This window comes from Corylus avellana, chromosome ca5 (genome assembly GCF_901000735.1).
Source record: "Corylus avellana chromosome ca5, CavTom2PMs-1.0".
Lineage (NCBI taxonomy): Eukaryota > Viridiplantae > Streptophyta > Magnoliopsida > Fagales > Betulaceae > Corylus > Corylus avellana.
In genome coordinates this window covers 22,613,142-22,639,890 of record NC_081545.1, presented here as the reverse complement: position 1 = coordinate 22,639,890, position 26,749 = coordinate 22,613,142, and the positions used below count along the sequence as shown (strand labels likewise).

The 26,749-nt window shown below is 40.3% G+C and overlaps 1 protein-coding gene across 2 annotated transcripts in view; it reads right to left on the bottom strand.

Moving 5' to 3' along the window:
• LOC132182344 (tripeptidyl-peptidase 2) overlaps positions 1-26,749 on the bottom strand; it is a 56,374-nt gene that overhangs the window by 2,813 nt on the left and 26,812 nt on the right. For both annotated transcript variants that reach the window (XM_059595562.1, XM_059595563.1), the window contains 16 exons: positions 23,847-24,025; positions 23,546-23,658; positions 23,309-23,479; positions 22,760-22,888; positions 22,548-22,648; positions 22,340-22,457; positions 21,960-22,039; positions 20,411-20,483; positions 18,629-18,714; positions 18,488-18,539; positions 18,234-18,368; positions 17,992-18,063; positions 16,824-16,916; positions 10,214-10,309; positions 8,028-8,126; positions 7,732-7,824 (listed from right to left, as the gene is read on the bottom strand). In XM_059595562.1, coding sequence (XP_059451545.1) covers positions 7,732-7,824; positions 8,028-8,126; positions 10,214-10,309; positions 16,824-16,916; positions 17,992-18,063; positions 18,234-18,368; positions 18,488-18,539; positions 18,629-18,714; positions 20,411-20,483; positions 21,960-22,039; positions 22,340-22,457; positions 22,548-22,648; positions 22,760-22,888; positions 23,309-23,479; positions 23,546-23,658; positions 23,847-24,025 — 1,690 coding nt within the window. The remainder of the gene's footprint in view (positions 1-7,731; positions 7,825-8,027; positions 8,127-10,213; positions 10,310-16,823; positions 16,917-17,991; positions 18,064-18,233; positions 18,369-18,487; positions 18,540-18,628; positions 18,715-20,410; positions 20,484-21,959; positions 22,040-22,339; positions 22,458-22,547; positions 22,649-22,759; positions 22,889-23,308; positions 23,480-23,545; positions 23,659-23,846; positions 24,026-26,749) is intronic.

The window sequence follows — 26,749 nt, the reverse complement described above, 5'->3', positions numbered from 1 at the left end:
TAGTTAGTTGGCCCAAGGTTTGCTCTCCTACTTCTGAGGGAGGTTTGGGGGTTTGGAACTTGAGGCCATTCAATAGGGCCCTTATAGGGAAATGGTTGTGGCGTTAATTTGCATAGAGGTTTCGTGTAAAGTTGTTGTAGACGCTAAATTTGGTAGTACTTGGGGCGGGTTGTGTTCTATTGATCCCCCTGGTCGCACGGGATGGGACTTTGGAAGAATATTAGGAGGGGTGGAGGTTGTTTTTTAGCCATACCAGATTTGAGCTGGGAGATGGGTCCAAGATCAGATGTATCGTGCGGAGAGATGACCCTCAAGTACACAGGAAGCATGAGGCGGTCCTAAGTACACAAGAAGTATACACAAGGAACACAAAAACAAAAACAAAAAAACAAAAGAATAAAGAAAACCAAGCCAAAACCACTTGCAAAAACCCGAAAGAAAGGAAATACACCAAGACAACCCCAAAAGAAACCCTAAACCCGCAAAGTCGCCATGCGCTTCATCATAACATTGAAAAACCCTCTTGCCTTTACCCAGGGCCTGAACACTCACCTATAGCATCAAAATTTATCGAGCGCTCAAAGTTTTTAAGCTCCCTCCTCCCTTTTGGTTTAGAAACAAAAACCAAAACCTCATGACGACGTCCCTCTTGTACGATGGTCAAAAGATCCAGAAGCCTTTTCTCATTACCCCACAAGTGATCCCAAGAAAGGGGAAGATCTTTGCACTATGCACTGCCTCAAAATAACCGACATCCCCCACCTCTCCATTCTCTCCAACACCAGCCCCATCCACATTACCTCCCTTCAAAGTGGAGGCCACGGGCCTCTAGGAGAGATGAGAAAGGGGAGGCCACTGAAACAACTAAGAAGGATGTAGAAGGAATCATGCCGACAAACCTGGCAGAAACTGAAGGAAGCATCCTGTTACTGTCGTCAACACAAACACCGGCCTAGGCGAGAGCTGACCTCTGACGTCAGCAGGCAACGACCTCGCCATAATAGACCCAGCATGCTGGATCATGTAAAATGAGCTCGCCAGGACCAAAACTTCCTCCAGCATAACCTCTTGCAAACCATAAGGCTCCACCACCGAAAACAGCCGAGAAAACCCGGTGCACTGGCCACCGACCAGAGGCAAAACCAGGCGGGGCACTAAAGCCCAGCACACACTCACCCACAAGACCAGCATCCATCTTCAAAACCCACTTGGCCTTGTTCTTGCAATTGTAAAATTTCAAGGGCATGGGTGAGTTCTGAGGGAGACCCCAATCTGCCAACAGGTTCGGGGGACAGGTTTGACCTTGAAGAGAAGAAGAGTATCGAGGTGAAGTAAGTGGGCTTAGTTTAATAACTATCTAACCAGTTAGGCCCTACCTGCATAAGAAAGAAATTTACAAGTCCAGCTCTTGATTTTGGCGGCCGTTGGCATCAAATCAGATAGGGATAAGAAAAATGAAAAAAAAAAAAAAAATCCACACTATCATGCTAGAAGTTCACTGTTGTAAGTGTCAATTGTACTGTGTCAATTGTACTGAATACCTCTCAATGTGAGGGTTGCTAGTATTATATAGAAATTATCTAGGTAATTACAGGCTGTATCTCAGTGATTACAGCAATCTAGGGAAACAAATAAGGTAACTAAAATCTACCTATTAATTACAATATACTATAGCTATAATACAAGAACCTGCCATAACTAGAAAGACTAATTATGGCTAAATATATATGGACCGTATCTGATTGACATCCCCCCTCAAATTGATGCTGGTCGATCAAGAAGCATCAATTTGCCCACAAGAAACTGATGACGTTGTCGTGTCATAGCCTTCGTGAAGACGTCAGCTATCTGGAGATCAGTGGAAACATGAGGAAGAGAGATAACACGAGTGTCCAAGGCTTCCCTAATAGAATGACAGTCTACCTCAATATGCTTCGTACGTTCATGGTAAACAGGATTAGCAGCTATTTGAATGGCAATAGTATTATCAGCATGAAGAGGAGTAGAATCAGTTTGAGAAAAACCAAGCTCAGCCAAAAGCCCACGAAGCCAGACAATCTCAGAACAAGCAGCAGACATTGCTCGGTATTCGGATTCAGTAGATGATTTAGAAACACGAGCTTGCTTCTTACTCTTCCAAGAAATCAAAGAAGCACCAAGAAACATGCACCAACCCGTGATAGACCGACGAGTGTCAGGACATCCTGCCCAATCCGCATCACTATAAGCAACAAGGCGAAGAGGAGAGCCAGTTGGAAAGAACAAACCACGGCCAGAAGAGCCCCGAAGATATCGAATGATACGCCGAACAGCAGCTAAATGAAGATGGCGGGGAGTTTGCATAAACTGGCTAACCTGCTGGACAGCGAAGGAAATATCAGGCCGAGTAATAGTCAAATAATTCAAGCTGCCTACCAACTGTCGGAACACAGTAGGATCAGAGAGAAGATCACCCTCCTCACTTCGATATTTCACATTAACCTCCATAGGAGTATCCACCGAAGAAGAATCCTGAAGACCAGCTAGACTAATCAAGTCCTGGGTATATTTGTGTTGATTCAAGAATATACCAGAAGAATCAGTGTGCACCTCCAACCCCAAAAAATACGTAAGAGGACCAAGATCTTTCATATGAAAAGAGTCTTGAAGATTCCGCTTGAGATGGGCAATCAAACTGGAGTCGGTTCCCGTAATGACAATATCATCCACATACACAAGTAAAAGAACAAGACCAGTCGGAGTCTTGCAAAGGAACAAAGAAGAATCATATTGGCTTTGGACAAAGGAGAAGCGAAGCAGAGTAGACCTGAATTTTTCAAACCATGCCCGGGGAGCCTGTTTTAAGCCATAGAGAGACCGCTTCAACTTACACACAGCGGCAGATGGAGAAGAAAACAACCCCGGAGGAGGAGTCATGTAAATATCTTCTTTGAGATCACCATGAAGAAAAGCATTTTTGACATCCATCTGGTGAAGTGGCCAGCCTTGGGAGGCAGCAATAGAAATAATTGTACGCACTGTAGTCATCTTCGCGACCGGAGCAAATGTCTCCTCATAGTCCACCCCATATTCTTGCCTGTTCCCAAGAGCAACTAATCGAGCCTTATACCGATCCAGAGTCCCATCAGAGCGAAGCTTAATTGAGTAAACCCATTTACAACCAATGGCGTTAACATGAGAGGGGCAAGGAACCATGTCCCATGTATGATTGTCCTGGAGAGCCCGAAGTTCCTCATCCATCGCTTTCCGCCAACATTCATATTTAACAGCCTCGGAAAAACATGTAGGGATGGAAATAGAAGATAAAGTAGCAGTAAAGGAAGTGTGGGGAAAACCATACCTATCAGGAGGACGTGATACCCTAGCAGATCGTCGAAGACCAGACTCATGAACTGTCTCAGATGGCAAGTCAATCGGAGGAGTCGTTGGAACAGTTTCAGATAAAGGGTCAGTCTCGGGAAGGGGCAAAGTTGGTAGACGTCGAGTATACACAATTCCAGGTTTGAACCGCTCAGGCAGAATAGGCAATTCATCAAAACAAGGTAGAATACTAATCGCAGGCAATGATTCAACATGTGTAGAAAAGAAACATTGATGCTCAAAGAACACAACATTACGAGATATACGAAATTTGTCAAAACAAGGATCATAGCAAACATAACCTTTGTGAGAAACACTATAACCCATAAATGCACATTTAACAGACTGAGCAGAAAGTTTGTGACGTTCATGAGCAGGTAAATGAACAAAACAAACACATCCAAAAGTATGAAGATTAAGATAGCTAGGATGCTGTTGATACAAACGATAATAAGGAGAATCAAACTGTAAGACCTGAGAGGGCAGTCGATTAATTAAGTAAACGGCAGTAGATAATGCCTCAACCCAGAATTTAGAAGGAACAGAGGACTCAAGTAATAAAGTACGAACAACATCCAAGAGATGGCGGTTCTTTCGTTCCGCCACCCCATTTTGCTGAGGAGTATAAGGACAAGAGCGCTGAGAGATAATTCCTTTGTGGCGTAAGAAATCATGAAACTCGTGGGACATGTATTCTCCACCAGAATCAGACCTCAAAATCTTAATCCCTGTAGAAAATTGATTCTCTATATATGCTACAAAGGTCTGGAAAACAGACAAAACCTCGGATTTGGCCCGAAGAAAATAGACCCAAGTATATCGACTGAAATCATCTATGAATGTTACAAAATATTTATATCGAGCATGAGAAATTACAGGAGAAATGCCCCATACATCACTATGCACAACATCAAAGCATTTTGTAGCACGACTACCATGAGAAGAAAACGAAAGAGTTTTACTTTTACCAAGTTTGCATACAGAACAATCAAATGACAAATTTTGAGAAACGCGTTCTTTATTGCCTAACAAACCAGAATTTAACATATGAGACAGAATAACAGAATTTGGATGACCCAAACGTTTGTGCCATACTTCGTTCGGAGTATTAACTGTCCTACAAGCCAAAGATAAACAACTAGGAATTGAAAAGTGCAGTGGAAATAGTCTGCCAACTTTAGGCCCCTTCGCGAGTATCTTCCCCGACACATGATCCTGCACAAGACAACCATCACGAGAGAAATGGACATCATAGTTTTTTTCAACTAACTGGCCAACTGAAATAAGACTATTAGAAAGGCCAGGAGAGACATAAACATCTCTGAATGAAGGATTAATATCTCCTACTTCATTAATAGCTAAATGACTTCCATTAGCTACTTGAATATGAGATGAACCATGATATGGACGAACATTGCAAAGAGTATCAGACGATCTGGTCATATGATTGGATGCTGCAGAATCAATAAGCCAAGACTTAGATAAAATAGTACCGTTACCTTGGAGCCCTAAGGCAGAAAAGGCTGACATAATCATCTGCTGGACCATTTCAGGAGTAAGAACAGCTGATCCGGCCGCAGAAGAAGAGGCTGAGGACATCACTGGAGCAGCAGAGGTGTTTATTGTAGCCTGATAAGCAGTAGCTTGACGATTCTGAGGCCGAGTGGGACATTCTTTGATAAAGTGGCCCGGTTTTTTACAGTAATTGCAAGATTTCTTTGCACAATTGGCGGCAATATGACCATACTCCTTACAGCTAAAACACTGGACCTTGCGCATATCCTTACCTTTCCCTTTCCCATAGGCTGCATAGGCTACTAGATTTGGATTGGAATCGTGCTGAAACGTAGCCTGTGTGAGAAGACGCTGTTCCTCACGAAGTAATTCTCCAAAACAAACATCCAAAGATGGCGAAGGGTCCCGATTCATTAAATTTGAGCGAGTAACCTCAAATTCAGGGCGTAATTTCATCAGGAATTGATCTCTCTTGCTCTGCTCATGAACAGCCTGAACAGCAGAGAGAGATGCAGCAGGTACCTTCGCATAAACCATATCAGAAAATTCTCCCCACAAATTCTGAAAACCAGAAAATACTCTGGAATGGAGAGATTGCCTTGAGTGTAATTAGCAATCTCATATTCCAGCTGAAAACGGCGTGCGGTATTGTCCTGATGATAAACCTTCAGCAAATACTCCCACATAGTCTTCGCAGTCTTATAGGGCCTCAAATTGAGCACAATAAGAGGATCAACAGACCCTAAGATCCAAGACATCACACGTGCATCCTTGACCTTCCACTTAGCTAAATCCTTAGCTTCCGTAGGAGCTGGATCACTACCGTCAATATGGCCCCACAATTCTTTTCCCGTAACAAATAATTGAAATTGGAATTCCCAAGCAGAATAATTTTTTCCAGTAAAACGGACCCCAAAAGTCTCGCTAGAAGACATAATGAAATAAAAAAAAATTAGAAATTAGACAACCTGAAAAAGAAGTAACAGGCCCACCAGATCTGTTGGACAGCAAGCCCAAGTCCTCTCAAGTCAAACAGCACCAACCAGCAGCCCACCAGAATAGCAACACAGCCCAAGCCCAGCAAGCCCAAGTCCAAGCAAGCCAAACAGCAATCCTAATTTGCTGATTGCTGACCACACCAAACAGCAAGCCCAAACAGCACCAAACAGCCAGCCCAAATCCAAACAGCAAGTCCAAACAGCAAGCCCAAACAGCAAGCCCAAACAGCCAGCCCAAACAGCCAGCCCAAATCCAAACAGCAACCCACTCAGCAATCCCTAAACCACGCTCACAGCACCAACCAGAAACACGTCAACAGCCCCAAAACCTCCAGAATAGCGCCCAAACAGCACCCAACTCAGTCAGCAACCCAAACAGAAATTGCCGACAACACCAAAATAGCCGACAGAAATCGCCGACAGCCCCAAAACCTCCAGAATAGCGCCCAAACAGCACCCAAATCAGTCAGCAACCCAAACAGAAATTGCCGACAACACCAAAATAGCCGACAGAAATCGCCGACAGCCCCAAATTCCCGGGAACACCACGCCGACAGCACCACACCGACCTTCCAGAAATCGCCGAAAACACCACAGACTTCACAGACCTCCAAAGAGTCTGCCGACAGCCACTAATCACCACAAAAGGAGTAGTTTCCGGTAAGAAATTCCCTACCCTCAATAGAAACTGCCGCTACCCTCGACAGAAACTTCCGAAAAACAATTTAGAACCCTAATTTAGATGATTTTGGCTCTGATACCATGTCAATTGTACTGAATACCTCTCAATGTGAGGGTTGCTAGTATTATATAGAAATTATCTAGGTAATTACAGGCTGTATCTCAGTGATTACAGCAATCTAGGGAAACAAATAAGGTAACTAAAATCTACCTATTAATTACAATATACTATAGCTATAATACAAGAACCTGCCATAACTAGAAAGACTAATTATGGCTAAATATATATGGACCGTATCTGATTGACAGTAAGAACCATATATGTAACCACGAGCCACTTTGGAGAAGATTTTCTTGTGGTTGATAATCTCATAAAGAGGAACATTATTATCGTAAATTGGTGTCACGTGTAGATCTAGTAGAGAGACAATTGACCATTTGTCAGTGCGCTACTCAGTTGCAAGAGGTTTGTCGTCACTTTTTTCTTTTTCTTTTTCTTTTTTATTTTGCTCCTTTCTTTGTTGAAGTGCATCTTTATTGGAAAGAGGTGTATGGCCACCACAGAAGTTGTTTGCTCTGGAATGCTAAATCCCACCTTGCATAATGTGGACTATTTGCTACGAAAGAAAAATCAGATTTTAAAGGGATGAGCTTTCTATAGAGAAGCTCAAAGCGCTATTCCTAAGACTTTGTATGAATGGAGGACTATTTGGGAACGTCATCCATCTCTCATTTCTAGATTTTCTTGATTTGTTAAACTTTATACTTTTCAAAAGGACCTCTTCTATACATCTTCACACTTTACACCATTTCTCTGTTCTTTCGTAATAAAACTATTCTTTACTTGTCCAAAAAACAGCGAGGCAATTTACAAGAATGTTACAAGATCACACGCACATGTCATACTTCATGTCAAAATTTCTTGTAAAACATAGGGCTCGTTCGCTAATACTCTTTAGAAGGCGCTTTTTACTTTTTTTTCTTTTGATAACGTAGGAGAACTTTACTCAGATTAAGTGAAAGTAGTTTTTTACGTAGGAGAACTTTACGTAGGAGAACTTTACGTAGGAGAATTTTTTTTTTTGCTTTTTACTTTTTTACTTTTTGGTTGTGATGTAGGTGAAAGTAGTTTTGAGTGTTTTGTGAGAGATTCAATATCCGCTAGTGCCAATCCTACCTCTAGAGATTCAATATCCGCTAGTGCCAATCCTTTTTGATACAATGCCTCTGCTAATTGATCACGGGTTGTCTCCATCTTCTTCTTGAATTTCTAGATAAAAAGAAGAAAATATTAATTGTCTCTCAACCAGAAACACAGACATATAGTGGCATAATGTTAAGCAACAGAGTGAAACAGATGTTCAAAGAGAAGGAATTGCTAAGGATGAACTTCCAATAATTTTTATTCAGAAAGGGAAACAAGTATAAGGAAACAAAGAAACAAGAATAATAATTTTACAACAAGATACACACCTCTGCCTCCTCATCTTCTGGGTCAGTTTTGAGGGAGAAAGCTTTTGCCAACTCGTCTTTGTCAATACTGCCAATCACCTCATTTGCAGCATCAATAACCTGCAATATCGCACTTTGTAAGTCCAGGTAAACCTATATTCATAGGATCCTCTCATTTAGGAATGTATACACTTTTAGAGAACCCCTAGAAAATTAATGGTTAATTCATCAATAGTCAGGCAGAAAATAACAAAGAAAAAATTTGTTTCATAAGGAAATCAGCATACATATTACCAATTTGCAAATGAACATTTTCACCGTCAGTGAAACACGGCCTCTATCTTAAGAAATCCAACCACACATTTGAAGTACCAAATGCTTTCAACAAAATTATTCACATATAAGATGAGATTGTATTTGGTTAAGGTGTGACCCATTCAACTCGTACTCTTCAATCCATGAACTTCCAGGCAACAGAAGATGGGTGAAGATGCCCTATATTAGAGTTGGTAGTCAACCCTAGGTATTAGAAATGGTTCACTTGAGTTCCAAAATTTTTAAGTTTTGATATACCTAGGAATCTGTGAAGGCTTGCTATGCAAATCCCATGATAATTAAAATAATGAAAGGGCAATGCGGGCTGTAGAGGGATGTAACATTTTCCTTTCTTGTTCTACTCAAGGAAACAGGGATGCTCAGTTGTAAGGTTGTTTTTTTTTATAAGTAATGAGTATGTTTTATTAAATGCGTAAGGCGCCGCTACGTACACTGGAGGTATATAAGAGAAAACACCTAAGCTTCCTACTCGGTTGTAAGGTTGTTGACAACCCAGTAAAGCAGAATAAAAAGTTAGAAGAAAGTGTTTTTTTTTTTTTTTTTTCGATTAGTAATGAGTATGTTTTATTAAAAGCGTAAGGCGCCCCTAAGTACACTGGAGGTATACAAGAGAAAACACCTAACTAGAAAAGGAAAAACGGATTAGGAAGTCCACGTAAGTAATTGGGAAAGGGGCAAGATATGCTGCTGTCCACATGTACAAAGTATTCAACTACGAGGCTAAAATAGCCTCCACCAAGTTCTCCAAGTCCTCAAAGCATTTATTATTTCTCTCTCCAAATAGTCCTAAACAAACATAAGGGCAACATTTTCCACACAACGGCACTCCTCGTCCTTCCTTAGGACCACCAACTTGCACAAGTGTTGACAGTCCTTTAGTGGATAAAGGCATCTTCCTCTCCCAATGGAAAAATGTTATTGATCTACTCAAGGAAACGGGAATCCTCGGTTGTAAGGTTGTTGACAATCCAGTAAATCAAAATAAAAAGTTAGAAGAAAGTGTTGAGAGTCCTTTAGTGGATAAAGGCAGGTACCAACGATTAGTTGGCAAGTTAATATATTTTCGCACACTCATCCAATGTAGTGATTCAGTTTATGCATTCACCCTGAGAGTCTCAAAAGAAAGCAATTTATAGAATACTTCAATATTTGAAATCTTCACCCCGAAACACCTGAATGTAGAAGCTTATACACACCAATTAGGCTTGGTCAGTCACAGAGAGAAGAACTACTTCGAGATATTGCACACTTGTGGGAGGAAATCTAGTTACTTGGTGTAGTAAGGTTGTTAGATCTAGTGCAGAAGCTGAACCATGAGCCATAACTCATCAGATATGTGAGTTATTATTGTTGAAGCCTATGCTAAAAGAAATTGGATATGATTGCAAGGAGCCTATGAGAATATAATGCGCCAACAAAGCCGCGATTAATATTGCTCATAATCAAGTTCAGCATGATCAAACTTACACATTGAAATTAATAGACATTTTATCAAGAAAAAATTGCATGCAAGGTTGATTTGTACACCTTATGTGAACATAGGGGAGAACCTTGCAGATATTTTAATGAAGGGAGTGTCCAATAGTGTTCTTCATTCGGCCTTGTGCAGGCTGAGCATACAAGATATCTTCACCTTAGCTTGAGGAGGAGTGTTGAAGATATGCAAATCTGATTTTATCTCAGGGTTTGATTTCTAGATTTGATTTCCTTTCCTTATATGTTTCATTTATTGTGATTCCATATCAGTGTGTATTGCTTCTCTATAAGTGTGTAGATATATCATAGAATCATCAAGAAAGAATAAGCTCAAATTCTTCCCTCTTATCTTTTAACTATTCCACTTATTGACCATATGCTTGTATAGTACTCACCTCTTCATCATGGCGAATTTTGTCCGCGACATTACTCTGACAAAGCAAACCTTCCAAAACCTTTGCAAGCAAAGGAGTGTATTTTGGATATTCAGACTGCCAAAGAACAAATGAAACACATGGAGTTTAGCACCTTGAACATAAATTTGGCAGACCACAAAAACTAGTTCCAAAAGAGACTTAAATGCAGATGTTCTAATCAGATACCAAAGAAAATGTCATCTCAAAAGTTGGATAAGTCCAACACTAAAATTAAATAAATAAATAAAAGGTACAGGAAGATTCTTTTATTGAGTAACCAACAAATCCTACTATATTTTTTTATAAGTAAACAAAGTACAAATGCTGAATCAAGCATCCCCCACCAATTACAATCACAAATGTTGAAAATCAAAATATATATATATATATATATATCTCCAACAAAGACAATGTAAAATTAACATCCTCTAATTCGCACTATGTGGGAGCAAAAGTAAACTTTAAACGTTCCAGCTGACTGGAAAAATCAACTTCCTAGCTGGGCTTAGAGCTCACAAATCCTCAACATGTAGAAAGCAGGTAAAAGAAGCATAAATATTGCTGCTGCTAATCTCAATAAATATCCTAACTTGCAGATATAAATAATAACAATAATAATAATAATAACTTTCACAAGATTCTAGGTAGATGAAGAATGGTCAGCTTAGTTCTCTCTTCTCTCTCTTCCACCCCCGCCTAAGTATAGGCACGTGGGTGGCGCGTGAGAACTGTGTTGGTGTTTAGTCTTTAGTCATTAGTTAGTGTCATGGCTGTTTCGAGAAGATGGTCTGTGGAGTCCAAAGATTTTGAATTGCTGATTAAGGGAGGGGCCTCAGGGGTGAGGATCTTTGAAAGAAGTAGCAGGAAACAAAAAGCTATCTTCTTGCAGAAGGACGAATTAGTGTGGCTGGTGCACATAGTGGAGGATTTGGTGGCAGTAGAAACTTCTGAAGTTTTTTGGGATCAATCCAAAGCAGGATATCCATGGATTATTGCGCAAATATGCTCCAATAGACATGGGCATTTTTTGACAATAGAAGAATTTAATGGAAGGCAAAGAAGTGGCTCGATCATCATCCCAGAAGGTCGCTATGGTCAAGGATGGAAACGTTTTATATTGGAGGTGCGTCTGGCAAAGTCATTCCTTTGTGAATTCAAAGAGGCCAAGGAGGGAAAGAAGGCTAAGGAGGGGGTGGGAAGGAGGAGTTATGTGGAGGATTTGGGTGTGTCGGTGCAACCGGCAGAGGAATGCTTCAATTCTTATACAGAGCCGATAGCCAGGGTGCCAAGGTGGCTGAAAGAGGCTTCGGCAGAGATGGACAAGCAAGCCCATATTTCCGGCAAGCGAGGGCTGGGTTCACAAAAATTTATAGCTCCGGTGAGGTCTGTCAGCGGTTGTGTGGAGGGTACTATGAAGACCCATCTTGCTGCTGTGGCAGGAAAGTGCAACCCAAAGGAAGGGGGACCGTCGAGAGAGGGCAGCAGGGTTCCGGCGAACAGAGGCCAATCTCCGGTGAGCAATTGGTATTCTTCGACGAGGCTGTCAACTTCAAATATTGTTGTTGATCACGTGAAGGGACAGGAGGGGGATGGTTGCCACAATAAGCAATCTTTCTTTCGTGCTAAAGTTGAGCTCATTAATGCTAGGGAGCTGTTGTGCAGACTGAGAGGTGAGGTCGACGTGGGTTTGAATAGGTTAGACTTAGCAATTAAAAACTTTGAGTGTCGGAGGTTTTCATCCAAACTTGGTGGGTTTTGTGATGGTGGTTCAGTTAGAGGGGATAAATCTGAGCTTGATGTGGCCCAACCCAAGTTGTTGCAGCGTGGGTGGTCCAAGCTGGATTAGAAGAAGCCTCCTCAACTTGTCCAGAAGTACTTTAGGAAGAAGTTTGCAAGGCTCACTCTGGACCTCGGTAACGAGCCAGGCCCTGATAGTAAGGCCCTGGCTTTGCAAGACTATACTATTATGGAGGCTGTGACGAGGCCTTTGGAGATAGGGGAGGGCTCGGGTGCAGGGACGAAGCCGGTGGGTGCGCCAAAGCTTGTGGCAGGCGGTCCTAGTATTCCGGTGGGTGCCATAGGTTTTTCTGAGCCTCCCGCTCCTAGGTCACTGCCCTTCGCCAAGGACGGCCATGTTGTCCCTCCTTTGCCCATCGTTCCTGAGCTCACGGCAAAGGCACCGACGAAGGTAGAAGTGTCTGGAAAGGAGCCAGCGAGGAAGAATCCAGCGAAGGTTGGTAGTCAGGGTCACGTTTCGACAATGCGCTACACTGGTCAGGCAACGCCGACGATGGGTCTGCGCGATTCTGTCGTGGGTCTCCTAGTGAAGGCACAAGTTACTCCCATCGTTCCTGATGCTTTTCCTCTGTCGGTGATCGACCTCGCTAATCAGAGCTCACCGAGGAGTGTGTCGAGTGCGTCTACTTTGGGGATTTTGGGGAAGGAGCCTGTTCGGCCGGTGATTTTGTAAGCCCCGTTACTAGGTTGATGCCCTGCGACAGGGAGGCCCACGGCGTTTCTATCCTGCCGATCGATTCCACACCTCTTAGTCTTGCTAATCAGTGTTCCCCGAAGGGGGGTTCGAGTGTCTCTGCTACAGGGATTTTGGGTAAGAAGCCTGGCAAGTGGGCGTCTCCGGTTTTCTCTGGGTCTGCTGCCGGTGTCTGTGAGGAGTCCAGGAGGGAAGATTTATTGGGGAGCAACCCTGCTAATCAGTCTCTAGGTGGTTCTGTGTTGGGTATTCTGGGCAAGGAGCCAGGGTTATGTGTGACACCGGTTGAAAGTTTGGGTGGAGTTCCTATCGCAGTAGAGGGTTCTACTTTCCAGGAGTCTATTGTCCCAAACTCTCTTCCTGAGGAGCCGTTGGAGGAGCAAGAGAGGATCTTTATCACTAAGGCTTGCAAGGAAGTCGAACTATCTTGTGACGGAGAAGAAGGAAAGCTTGAGGAGACCATTGGGTTACTGATGGCTGACAACAAAGGCAATGAATTGGAAAGAGAAGAGTGTACTTTTGCAGCTAAAAAAGGTAAGAGGAAGCTTTATCATTTGCAATCTTCTGTCAATTTTTTGGAGTATTCTTCGAGGGACAGGAAAAAGGGGAGGGCCAAGCGAGTTAAATCATGAAGCTCAAGATTCTTTCGTGGAATGTGAGAGGTTTGAATGAGAGGGATAAGAGGTTGAGGGTTAGAAATTTGTTTAGAAGTTGGAAGGCGGATGTAGTTTGTGTCCAAGAGACAAAAATGGATTTTATTTCGTATAACTTAGTGAGGAGTTTATGGGGCTGCCCGTATGTGGAGTGGTGCTATGTTCCTTCCATTGGGCCTTCAGGGGGCATTTTACTCATGTGGGATAAGAGGGTTGTTGAGAAGGTAGATGTAGTGTTGGGGAGTTATGTGGCGGCTTGCTCTTTCAAGAATGTTGAGGATGGTTTTGTATGGGCATTTGCGGGGGTGAATGGTCCTAACAGAGTAAACTCTAGGCGTTTTCTTTGGGAGGAGCTGGCAGGGGTCATGAGTTGCTGGGACGTGCCGTGGTGTATCGGTGGGGATTTCAATGTCACCCTCTATCCAAGCGAAAGGTCGAGGGGAGCTCACTCACGGTCTGCAATGAGGGATTTTGGTGAGTTCATATTGGAGCAAGGCCTCATGGACCTTCCCTTAGTTGGGGGGGATCTCTACCTGGTCAAATAATAGTTCTTGGTCTAGGCTTGACCGCTTTCTTGTCTCTCCGGATTGGGAAGCCCGTCATTCGAACTTGCGTCAAAAGAGGTTGCTTCGGGTTTGTTCTGATCATGCTCCTATTATTTTGGACTACAATCCTTACTCAAGAGGCAAAAGGCCTTTTAAATTTGAGAATATGTGGCTCAAAGTGGAGGGTTTTGTGGATAAAGTGCGCAGCTGGTGGGACTCGTATCATTTTCAGGGTACTCCGAGGTTCATTCTTTCTAAAAAGATACAAGCTCTTAAGTGGGATATTAAAAGATGGAATGCTCAAGATTTTGGCAACATGGGGGTTTGTATTAAGGCTCGTATGGAAGATCTTAAAGCCCTGGAGAGTGTGGAGGAAGAGAGGTTTATCTACGGAAGAGATCGAGGAAAAGGGCGCTCGCAATAGAGCTAGAATCTTCCCTTTCTTCAAGAAGAAATCAATTGGAGGCAAAAATCTAAGATCCGTTGGTTGAAAGAGGGCGATAAGTGTACAAAATTCTTCCATCGGATCGCTAATGCCAACCGAAGACAGAATTATATTGAGTCTTTGAACATTCATGGCACTAGTACTTCTGATCAAGAGGCTATTAGTAATCATATCACTCGCTTTTATGAGTCGCTCTTCACAGAGACTCTTAGTTGGAGACCGAGGTTGGATAATCTCCATTTCGATATGTTGGAGGTGGATGAGTCTTTTAGTCTGGAAGTTCCCTTTGAGGAAAGGGAGGTGTGGGAGGTGGTCAAAAAAATGGATAGGGACAAGGCTCCAGGCCCGTATAGTTTCTCTATGGCTTTCTTCCATGATTGCTGGGAGGTGATCAAACTGGACATCATGGCTGTTTTTGCAGAGTTCCATGACCGAGGTAAATTCGAAAAAAGCCTTAATGCTACGTTTATTGCTCTTATCCTGAAGTCGCATGGGGCTTCCGATCTGAAAGATTTTCGCCCTATCAGCCTTGTGGGGGGGATCTATAAGATTATTGCGAAGGTTTTAGCCAATAGAATGATGAGAGTTATGAATCGGGTGATTTCTAACCCGCAGAATGCTTTCGTCAAAGGAAGACATATTTTGGATTCGGTGCTTATAGCCAATGAATGCCTGGACAGCCGTATCAGATCTAGGGATCCCGACCTCTTGTGTAAGCTGGATATGGAGAAGGCTTATGATCACATGAACTGGAAGTTTTTAATCTACTTGTTAAGGAGGTGTGGTTTTGATGAGAAATGGTGTACATGGATTGAGCATTGTATCTCGTCGGTGCGGTTCTCGGTGTTGATTAATGGCTCTTCCTCCGGTTTCTTTGAGAGTTCACGTGGGGTGAGACAAGGTGATCCTCTTTCGCCTTTTTTGTTCATTATGGTCATGGAGGCGTTCAGTAGGATGATTAATGCTTCTATCAGTAGGGGTTTCATCAACGGCTTCTATGTGGGTGCTAGAGAGCCTGAGCGGGTAATTGTTTTCTCACCTCCTTTTTGCTGATGATACGCTGGTTTTTTGTGGGGCCGCTCCTGACTAAGTTAGATTTATTAAAGCCCTCCTTATTGGCTTCGAGGCAGTCTTAGGGTTAAAAGTAAACCGGGCCAAATCTGTCTTGGACCCAGTCGGAGGTTCTGTGGAGACGGGGGAGCAGGCTGGTATTCTGGGTTGTGGCACTAGTTCTTTGCCATTGAGGTATCTGGGTCTTCTGCTAGGGGCATCGTTCAAGCTTTTGGCTATTTGGGATGATATGTTGGAGAAGATCGCTAGAAGGTTGGCCCCTTGGAAGCGTTCGTATCTATCCAAGGGGGCGAGGCTCACTCTCATCAAGAGTACCTTATCCAATCTTTCCACCTATTTTCTGTCTCTTTTCCCCATACCTGCTTCTGTGGCGAATCACATTGAGAAGATTCAACGGGATTTTTTATGAGGGGGTTTCAACGACGAGCCTAAGTTCCACTTGGTCAGTTGGCACGAGGTTTGTTCTCCGATTGCTAAGGGTGGTCTAGGGATTCGGAGTTTGCGTCTTTTTAATCAAGCTCTTTTGGGGAAATGGTTATGGAGATTTGCAAATGAGGAAGATGCTTGGTGGAGAAGTATTTTGGTGGCAAGGTATGGGGTGGATTGGGGTGGTTGGCGTTCTAAAGTTCCTCGTGGAACGCATGGGGTGGGGTTATGGAAACACATTTGTAAGGGTTGGAGGTCGTTTCAGTGCCATTTTAGATTTGATCCTGGACTGGGGGTGAAAGTCAAATTTTGGGAGTATATTTGGTGTGGCGAGATGTCCCTCAAGGAAGCTTTTCCCGGTCTTTTCAATATTGCTAGCAATAAGGATGCTTCCATTGCGGATATCCGGGAGTGTTTTAATGGTATGGTTCACTGGAATGTTACCTTTACCCGTAGAATTCATGATTGGGAGGAGATGGTCTTAGCCTCTCTCTTCTTGCTCTTGTATTCGTCATCGATTCATGGGGAAGGGGAGGATCGAATGTGGTGGACCCCTTCAAGAAGAGGGAAGTTTGAGGTTCACTCTTTTTATAGGATGCTTGTCTCAAAAGAGTTCAACCACTTCCCTTGGAAAAGTATTTGGCGCCTAAAGGCTCCTTCGAGAGTGGCCTTTTTTGCTTAGTCGGCTGCCCTTGGGAAATCTCTCACATTGGATAATGTTCGGAAGAGAGGTATTGTGGTGATTAATCGATGTTGTATGTGTGAATCGGAGCTCCTTTAGTGATTAATTTTCCTGATTTCCTCTTTATGTTCTCTTCTTCTTTCTCCCCAGCTTAGTCGCTCTCTTGTATTCTCCCTGTGTACTTGGATTGCACCCCTCTGTGCTCTTTAATGCATTATTACTTATCAAAAAAAGATAACAATAATAACTTTCACTCAAAGTATGACAAGCTTTAACCTTGAGAGAGGAAGCGAACTTTTTCCATTCCAAGCGCTCCTCATCACTGTCTTGCTTTAGGGTTGAAAAAATTTTAATCTTCACATCTCGAACCTGATTCACAAATAACAGCATCATGTCTCTGTTTAACCAAGATAAGGAAAAACTGGGAAATTCACAATCTAACAGGCTGGAAAATTAAATCAAAACAAGAGGCTATACACGGGAACAAGATCATAGAGAAGTGAAGGAACTCACAACATAAATTTGCTATCAGTTTCAAAAGCAATAATATAAGTTTGTCATGTGTATGTCCTGTGTCATATAAAAATTCTAATACAAATAATACGCTATTCCACATTCTTTTTTTTTGATAAGTTACGCTATTCCACATTCTAACGAGACTATATATAATTGTTTGATACAAAGGTTAAAAGAAAGCATTTTTGCTTTTTATGCCTTTTCTGTGGAAAAAGGGAAGTCTCCATGGTGACAAGTATTAGCACCATTAATACATATTTTTTTTTGATAAGTAAATGTATTATAAAGCAAATGTATTATAAGGATATGTATTAGCACCATTAATACATATCCTTAGAATAAAACGAGCCCACTCCTATCTTCTCGTCAATACTTATGACCAAATGTCACATTCGCCATGGCAATATAGATTTGCGGTTTTTTCAAAATTTTATTTTCCCTTTTGGTGGATAAGCAATAAAATTTAGGAGAAAGCAAGAATGGAAACAGTTTAAGCTACCCGGGAATTCTGTAACTAAAGAAAGAAAGCACAAAGTTAAACTAGGAAACAAGTTTAAATTACATAATATTTGGGAAAAAACTGAAAGACGCACTAATTTTATAGATTTTTTTTTTAATTCCTACTTGAAGCAATTCAAAGTGGAATCAGATTTTGAAAATGTATCATATAAAGAGTCCAAATTTACAGCATTAAATAATACGAAGGATGTTCAAGAATAAACTTTTCATACTTATTGCATATTTTAGAATGTATTTCAATTTATGGTGTTCATTATGATACATAAGCAACCTGAGAAACAAAGAAGTACTCCATATGATACACGAATTGACAGTTATCGATACAATAGATGCAAAAAAGTAAACTAATCAGTAAAGCTTTCATAAACCCACATCATATGAAAAGATTTCACTCCTGTGCCTCGCATACCTCTTCTTCTAAACGTTCAGAAACAGTCTTGGTGCCGGTTGAGGAAGAACCTTTTCCCTTGTCCTCATCGAGCTATCAAAAGTATTTAATGAAATGACAAATGGACATGAGTTAGGACATAAAAGGACAAGAATAACATCACAAGCAACTGAAGCCCAGACAGTTGCATAACCAAATTTACACTATCGTTTTACACCATTACAAGTGACACGAGAAGAATTCATCACAGCATGTTTTTCAACCTTATTTGGTGGCACTATATAAGAAAGCTGATAGGACACAGGGTTCTTTTGTGGATTCTTCCCCCCTTCTTGACCACCACATGATAGCTTTCCATATGAGATTGCTCCCAGCAATACAGATCCTTGTGGAGAATTCTACAAAAAAATTTTTTTTTTTTTTTGATAAGTAAGAATTCTACAAAAATATTACAAGCATTGTTTAACACCTTCTGCACTTATATTTAAGTGGAAAACAAAACTGGAGAACGCAGTACCTTTGGAAGCTTGTCTTTGGATGGTGGCCCCAAATAAATTGCTTCTTTTATTCTACCAAAAGAATGCATTAAGTTAAAATAACTACCATATGAAGATAATAACATATGTAAACCATACAACTAAATCATTCAGGCGCATACCCAGGAACTAAAACTGAGGATTTAAAGCTGCCACTTCCTGTAACAGGGCCATCTGGTTGAGAGAAAAAGCTCAATCTAATAACATCCTGGATTAAAAACAAACCACTGGAAAAATTAATAGAAATTTAAAATGTGCACTCCGCATTGTTGGCTGCATAAGCCTTTACTAAAAAACTCCTCATCCGCACTGGTCATTTCAGTGAAGATATTAATAATTTTAAACTATCCTCTTTGAAACACTGGAACATAGATCTTATACCTAAAATAACAGAAACAGATTATTTAATACAATCCGTGTTAAATTTTTAAATTGCAATATTATTTAAATACTTCTTATATCAAACAGAGATTAACCTAAATAGTAACAGTTTCAATGTTTCACGGAGTTATTAAACCCCATGAAGACCTCACACATCATAAAAGCATGAAGTACACAAGAACTTGTTATAAATTTTTATTTTTTTTTTTTTTTTTTTGACATCGGGGAACCTCTCCAAGGCAGGGCCCTTCAAACCCACCCCTACTGAGTAAACCCCGATCCCGTGCACCGCACCCTCGAAAGTTTCCCTACACAGAACTGGTTAAATCGCTTGCTTTTCATTGTTATAAATAGCAAAGATCTTCTGAAAAATAGTCACCTTATTCAGCACCAACACAATCATATATGGACAAATTCCTAGCCCCATGCAAAGTTTGTATCACATATGTATGTGTATTTGTGTGTGCGCTTGCACACATGTTTGCATATAATTCAAATGTAACAGGGAGTACAGTGTGCTAAGAAACTTGCCCCACTCCAAGGACTACCACATAAATAGATTTGATTAGGGTAAGGTGACAATAAGAATAATTTGGTGAATACATATCAGGCAGTTAAGTGAAATTGTCCGACCGCCCGTGTGTGGATACGGATGGACTCCGCCTCCTGCTGACGGGTGGCTGGATGGTGAAATCCACTGGAGGTGGATACAGTGGCAGAAAATGGATGATCTCCACCCATAGGAGGCCGTGTACAGTCCTATTCCATATATCTATCAACCAAACTAATGTAGTTTTCAAAATAAGTACCACCCCACCCCCCCACACGGTCTGCTCATTAAGCGGAACACATTAGCTAACAAGAGCAAACCAGGAAGGGTCATTAACCATCCCCCCCCCCTCCCCCAAAAAAGCGTATTTGGCGTGGCCTCCCATAGCATTTGGCGCACGGAGATTAGCTTTTTGGTTAGGGGACCATGCCATATTGGCTTTGGGGGGATTGAGGGTAATGAATAGAATTACTCTTTCAAAATATATGCCCAATGGTAGATAAATTTCAATATCCAATTTCCCTAACAGTTTTATCATAGCAAAAGCAAAGCCCGAGAGAGCACCGATAACTGAGTAACCAGATAGTTTAGCTAGATTTTATAAATTAAATAACATAGCCACCAAATAGTGTCAACCAATGTATGATATAGAAAGGCTCAACCATGGGAGGAAGGAATTCTAAACATAATCCTGCACAGGCTTTAAGGCTAGTTTTAAGGGGACACTCAGCAGATTTGAAGGGCATGCTACTTTATGTTACTTCAACAAAACTTCAATTTCCAGTCAAAAAATATTCTTTAGATAAAGTAAAGGCAGAAAACTAGAGGTTTGAGTAAGCACAACATAATACAAATAAGATAAGCAAAATGCATGAAATAAATTGAAGTATAACGCTAAACCAGATGTTTGAAACATCAAAGCAAAACATTCTTCATAGACTGTGACAGCTATTTAAAGAACATGACGTATCACCTTTTCTTCCAACTTTCTGTCAATGAACAAGACCAACTGCTTCAACTTTTCCAAATACTGCACATTGTCATGCCTGGAATAAGATAATTGCCATGAGAGAAAGGAACTTGGGAGGGTGGAAGCACCACTTATATTTCAAATTCTTCAGAAGTTCTTCAATTGTAAAATAAGTCTACTTTAAGCTGTTGCAGCTTTCAAGGATTACACCAATATTGGTGTTCTAAGAAAATACCAGGTTGCTCAAATTAGGAAAAGAAAACTAGGCTGGGCAAAACCCACACAAACCCAAACCACCTGGTCAGCTCCTGACTCGGGTAAGATCAGGTTTCGTAACCAGTTTTGGATTTCTGGCTGGGTCAGGGTGGAATTCAGTATCCATTTCACCAGAAACAAGAATTCCAACACGACCTGATAATTTAATTAAAAAAAAATAAGGGTGATAAGTATTCCAAAAAACCCCAACCTAAAAGGCTAAAAAACTTCTCTCTCTCTCACACACACACACTGCTCACCCACTCCCTTTCCGCTCTCTCTTCGCTGCGGCCGCCTGCCGCCCCCTTTTGGGCCAATCTACCAGATGGTTTCTCTCTCTCTCTCTCTCTCTCTCACACACACACACATTGGTGGTGTTTTCGTTACAGTTGGTTTGGATGTGGGCTCGTGGGGATGGTTATATTGGAATTTTGGTTCGATTACGTGTTGAATTTGAGATGGGCGGGTGGTATTTGCTTTGGTTGTTTCAGGACTTGTTCTTCTCTCTTTTCTGGTTGATATGCATACAAAGAGTTCAGTAAGGAATGGAATTCGTTTTCATTTGTGTTCTCCTTTCGGTAACCAAACAAATAGAAACTTTTTTTAAAGGAATTTCCGATGGTAAACCGGACCCCGAGCTGACTCGAGAATTCCGACACTGTGCAGTAAACACAGAATTCAGCTCAAGGTCAGTAACGGGCTTTCCATTTCCAACCCCCTCAGATAGCATGGCTCTCCTTCCTTGTAATCAGGGACGTAACCAAATTTTTTCATCCAAGGGATTAAAATATAAGTGATGGATCAAGTCTAATTTATATATATAATAAAAAAATTAAGAAAAAATATGAAAACTAAGGAGGGCCATGGCTTCTTTTCAACACTTAGTTAAGTTTCTATTGATTAATTAAAGTATTGATTAAATTTATCTCTTCTTATCAGCTTAAGTTTTTGGAATAAGTAGTAATTTAACATTGTTCATCACCTCCAACAAGTTTTATAACTCGATTGCACATATCACTCAAAAGTTATTCAGAAAACATAGATTTCTGCCCTGAAGGGGTTGGTAACCACCCCTAAAGAAGACAGAGCCATCATTTGTGGTTAATATGGTTTCCTTACCAAGATATTACCATCTTCTACGTTAAAAAGAAAAACCAGACTAATAAATTTATGTAGCAAAATCAAGCCCGAATAGGCACAAATTTCACTAAAAAAAGAAGAAAGAAAGAAAGAGCAAGAGAGAGAAGGAAGAGTATGTGCTTGCATGCACTTTATGTACTGCCTTAGAGGCCCATACCTTAGGTATAACTGTAGATTATATTCTCCCTTAGGAAGTTTTGAAGACTTTGGATAGACATCACCTATTGCATATATACGCTACAATTGTAAAGGAAAAAATTGGAAATTGAGTCAGCATATCTACAGGGAAATAGGAAGTAAACTACCATCAGAACAAAAATAAAAAGGAAATGAAAAGACTGCTAGAATATAAAAGATAAACTTCATCAATCGCCATGGCACTCAAATTTCAGAATATGGATTTGCGATACAAGTACAGCATTATTATTTGAGCGTATGTAACTAATTCAAAAGGATTGCATTTGAGAATGGAAATTATACCCCCTAACTTCAAATAAAAGCATTACAGAATTTCATTATAATGAAATGTCTATGTACCTTGTTTGTGTCAGAAATCATATAAAATTGAGACTCGAATTTAGTGTCATATATGCGGTTGTTAAGTAATGGTATTTGAGGTTTTATTTCAGCTGCATCTTCCAATTTGAACTTGTAACTGAAGAATTAGAAGAATAAATGGATCAATATAATCTCAAAACGAAGCCAAATGAAGTAGGAAATTAACAAAAATCACACCATAACTCACATTAATGTCAGTGCTAGAATCTGTTCGCCTGAAGGTAGCTTGTCACGATTCGTTGCAAGGGCACTAAGTTTAGACTCAATAGGACGATATGGAGTTCTTATCTGGAACAAAGAAAGGTAAAAGCTATTTCAGTACAATTGACAGCATTAAAAAAAAATTATTCATTAATGAAGATATATGACCCCCATCATCTGTACAAGGTGACCAATCACCTTGTTAAGAAGGGCAGCAGGTACAAGTTTCTCAGATGCTAATAGTGCTTCAGCATCAATTCTGGTGGGTGCTTCACTTCCATCAAGTAATACTTCCCCTCTATTGATGTCAATCCCATGAAACACGACCTAGGAATTTCATATAAAAGTCACATGTATAGTGAATCCAGAAGAATTCTACCGCTCTTAAAGAAATCACAATAGACATGATAACCCTAAATTTACCAGAAGGAATACATGCTGCGACAAAAAATTCATTCAAAAATAAAACTTTTAAAAAGGAGTGGAGGATCTGATCTGTAAGGAAACATGAGAATATTTGAACATGTTCTGGAGATTAGAAGAACCATTTCCAGTAAAAAAAGTGCACATGAGCTGGCTAAAGGAAGCAATACATACAGCTAACTCAAGACCAAATGCCCAGAAAGTGAGCCACAAACAACACAATAAATAAAGAGACGTCCAAATGGAGAAAAATGGTGAAGCTGGAAAACTTTAAGAACTTCAAAGATTCACAATATATCCAAAGTTTTGATAAAAGCATGCTACCTCAAATTCAACATTAGTGGTTTCATGACTTCCTATGCCACTTGACCAAAACTGAGCAATGGCCAACTCCATTGTCCGACCACCCACAACAGGAAAGGCAAACCTTTTTGTCCCAGCAGAAGAAAATGTTACAACGCTCTCCCATTTTTTAGGCCTTTGTAAAGGACAAATCTGGAAATTTCAAAAATGTTAAAGCAGGTTTAGACAGCTGATAGAATTTCTCATCAAATACTGTACCTGAACAGCATCAACAAAGAATCTTCGAGTTGTATCAAATCCTGATATTTGTATCATTGCCTCAACCCAACTAGCACCAAGTGGCACTTCTATAAATCTCCTTTCTATGTGGCCTAATAATGCAGTACATCCATGAAAGAGAAAAATGAATTAGTTCCAGTTATTAAAGTACGACCAGAAACTAGATGAAGGACCACTTGTTGAATTTTCCTGCCTTTAAAGAAGCAATTTCAAGACAGTCAAATGCACAGTAACAACCATGGTAACAACAAACAGGAGAAAAAGACAGTTGACACTACACCTGGCTGAAATGGCATCCTTGAAAATGAAACTAGAGGAGGCCTATTCACTACAGCCATAGGTTTAGTGATAGTTATAGGGATTCTGAACAGAGGCCCACGCCATGGTGCTTTGCAATCAACCCCAAAGAGCTCAAAATAGTGCAGACCGTCCCCCAGATTGGTAGGATCCACAACTATACTGAAGAGACAGAAAGAACTTGAAATTATTTAGTAGAAGTGATTACCATTCAGCATTAAGACTAAAGTTACAACAAACTTGAAAGGATAAACTTCTCAAATCACAAAACAACAATAGCCATAAAGGTAACAGATTAGCAGCTCAGCAAAACCACCACTGATCTGCTTGCGCTCAGGTTTATATATGTGCACTTGTTTGTACTCACTTTGGTGTCTGCATAATGATTATAAAAGCATTCTAGCCAATTCAGTAAGCAAGAACTAATGGTGGTTTAACCAATCACAAATTTAACATACAATACGCTCGGGAGTGACATAACATTACAACCTGATGGGTGTCACTGTTTAAACAATTTCTAGAATAATAAGAGCTAGGATCTGTTTTACAGGATAATAGATTAAAGTCCCATCTTGGAGGCTGCAAGAGCATCTCCTGCATGTCACCATGCCAGGAAGTTCATTGTGCAAAAGTCAAATGCAGTTTCCAGCCAGTAGGACTCGTCTACCATCTACCATCATTAATATAGTCTTAATTGTACAATATTAACCATCCAATCAGTCAAGCTTTAATTATAGGGCATCCCTCCAACTCAAGTCTGTCTAAATTCTTATGAAAAACTGGTAAATGTAATTCAAGATTGTCACACTTCCATGAAATGATTAATCAAACAGATTATAGCCATTAATAATTCAACATACAGACTCAAAAGCTATTTTATGTCCAAGTGCTTTATGCTGCCTATCAAAGTCCTTTGCCTATAGCTCAGGTCAGTCCCCCACGGGCACATACATTTCTAGTAGAATAACACAACCTAATGCTCCAAAAATAGGGAAAATATATATCTAAAAAAAAAAAGATTAAATAATAAAGGAAGAGGGGAAAATATATGAAACAAAAGAGCCAACAGAATATTATCAGAAACATAATTTGAGAAAATGATCAACCGCATAATTTGCAAGGGAAAACATTTTCTACAGTGATCTAAGATACAATATGCTACTGGAAAAGCCACAATGAACGCACTTCATTAATTATCGTACTTGGAGAACATGTAATCTAGACACAAAGTGTCAACTGTAGTCTGACTTCAGATAAAGGGAACTGAATTCATGCTTAAAAACCAATGAGATCAAATAACTTAATTAAAATCTCAATGCTTTCTACAATCTATACATAGATTCACTCAAATGTTTATTGTAATATAGGTTTATCATCATCTTCAAAAAATTAGATGCCCTTTTAGACATTTATCTCATAACTTAAGTTAATCATATTTACTTACTAAAAAACTTAAATTGAGTCATGAATTAAGTTAATTAGGATTTTACTTTCTTCAAAAACTTAAATCTAATCATGAATATCAGTAATGCAACGAAATATCACTTAACAAACTGGTGGAATGCATATCTCAAATCGTGCTTTTGACCACACTTTGCAGGCAATGTGTCTCTGTATCCGTTGTATGTATTATGGTACACAAGATGGAAGGTTTAGGCCTTGTTTGGGAAACTAGATTTTCCATCTCTTTTTCTAAATTCATGTTTGGCAATTTTTTAAACTCAACTCAAAAAATTTCAACTTAACTCAAAAATTCTCAACCCAATTAATAAAATTTATAAATAAAGATTTTAAAAAATAAATAAATATACATAGGGTGGTCGGACCACCCTAATGGTGGGTGACCGAGCCACCCCCACCCTCGTCTAATTTGGGGGTGGCAAACCACCCCCAAGTAGCAGCTGAGGGTGGCTCCCATTAGCTTCGAGGGTGGTCAATCCACCCACTAGGGGTGGATGGACCACCCCCAAGTAGCCGTTGGGGCTGACTAAGCAGTTTTTGGGGTGGCTCGTGTTGGGAGCCACCCCCATTAGTTTTGGGGGTGGCCGATCCACCCCTTGGTGGCTCGGCCACCTTTAGACACCTGGGGGTGGCTGATCCACCCCTCGGTGGTGGTCCAGCAACCCCTAGGGTTGGTTCAAAACTGCCCCTAATTTTAAAAATTAATTAATTAATTTTTTTTTTTTTTAATATCTAATATTTTTTTAAATTATATATATTTTTATAATTTTTACTTAATTTTATCAATTACCATCCAAACATAATCTCAACTCTTTTTTCTCCTCGATATTCACACTCAAAAAAAATTCAAAAATGAATTGAGTTCAAAACCAAAAAATCGCATTCCCAAACAAGGCCATAGCTTTTATAAATTATGGGATTACTCCAAGGTCAGAATTACAGAGGCATTTGACTCTAATCTATGATTTTCACTAATAAACAAAAACAGGCTAAACAATGTTTTGATGTTTTTGCCACTATGTGATACATAAAGATATAAGATATCAGAGAACAGACACAAAAAAGTTTCTAGTATTGTAATGCAACATCCTTGACAGCACTAGCAGCAAATACCTAATCATTTTCCTTAAATTTAAGGAATCAAACTACTTTTTAGTTCCCTATCTAAATACACCCCACAATAAATTCTCTAAATCTTCCTTGTATCATTAAAATAATATTTTTTTTATTTTACTTTTCTTTTTGGGGAAAATACATTTTACCCCCTGAACTATCCCCTCATTTGTACTTTTACCCACAATGTTTGGAACGTGACACTTGACCCCCCCCAAACTTTCAAATTGTTGCAATTCGACCATTCTGACTTTTTTTTCCCCAAAATGCCTCCATCACATATTTTATTTTAAAAACAAAAAACCAAAAAAA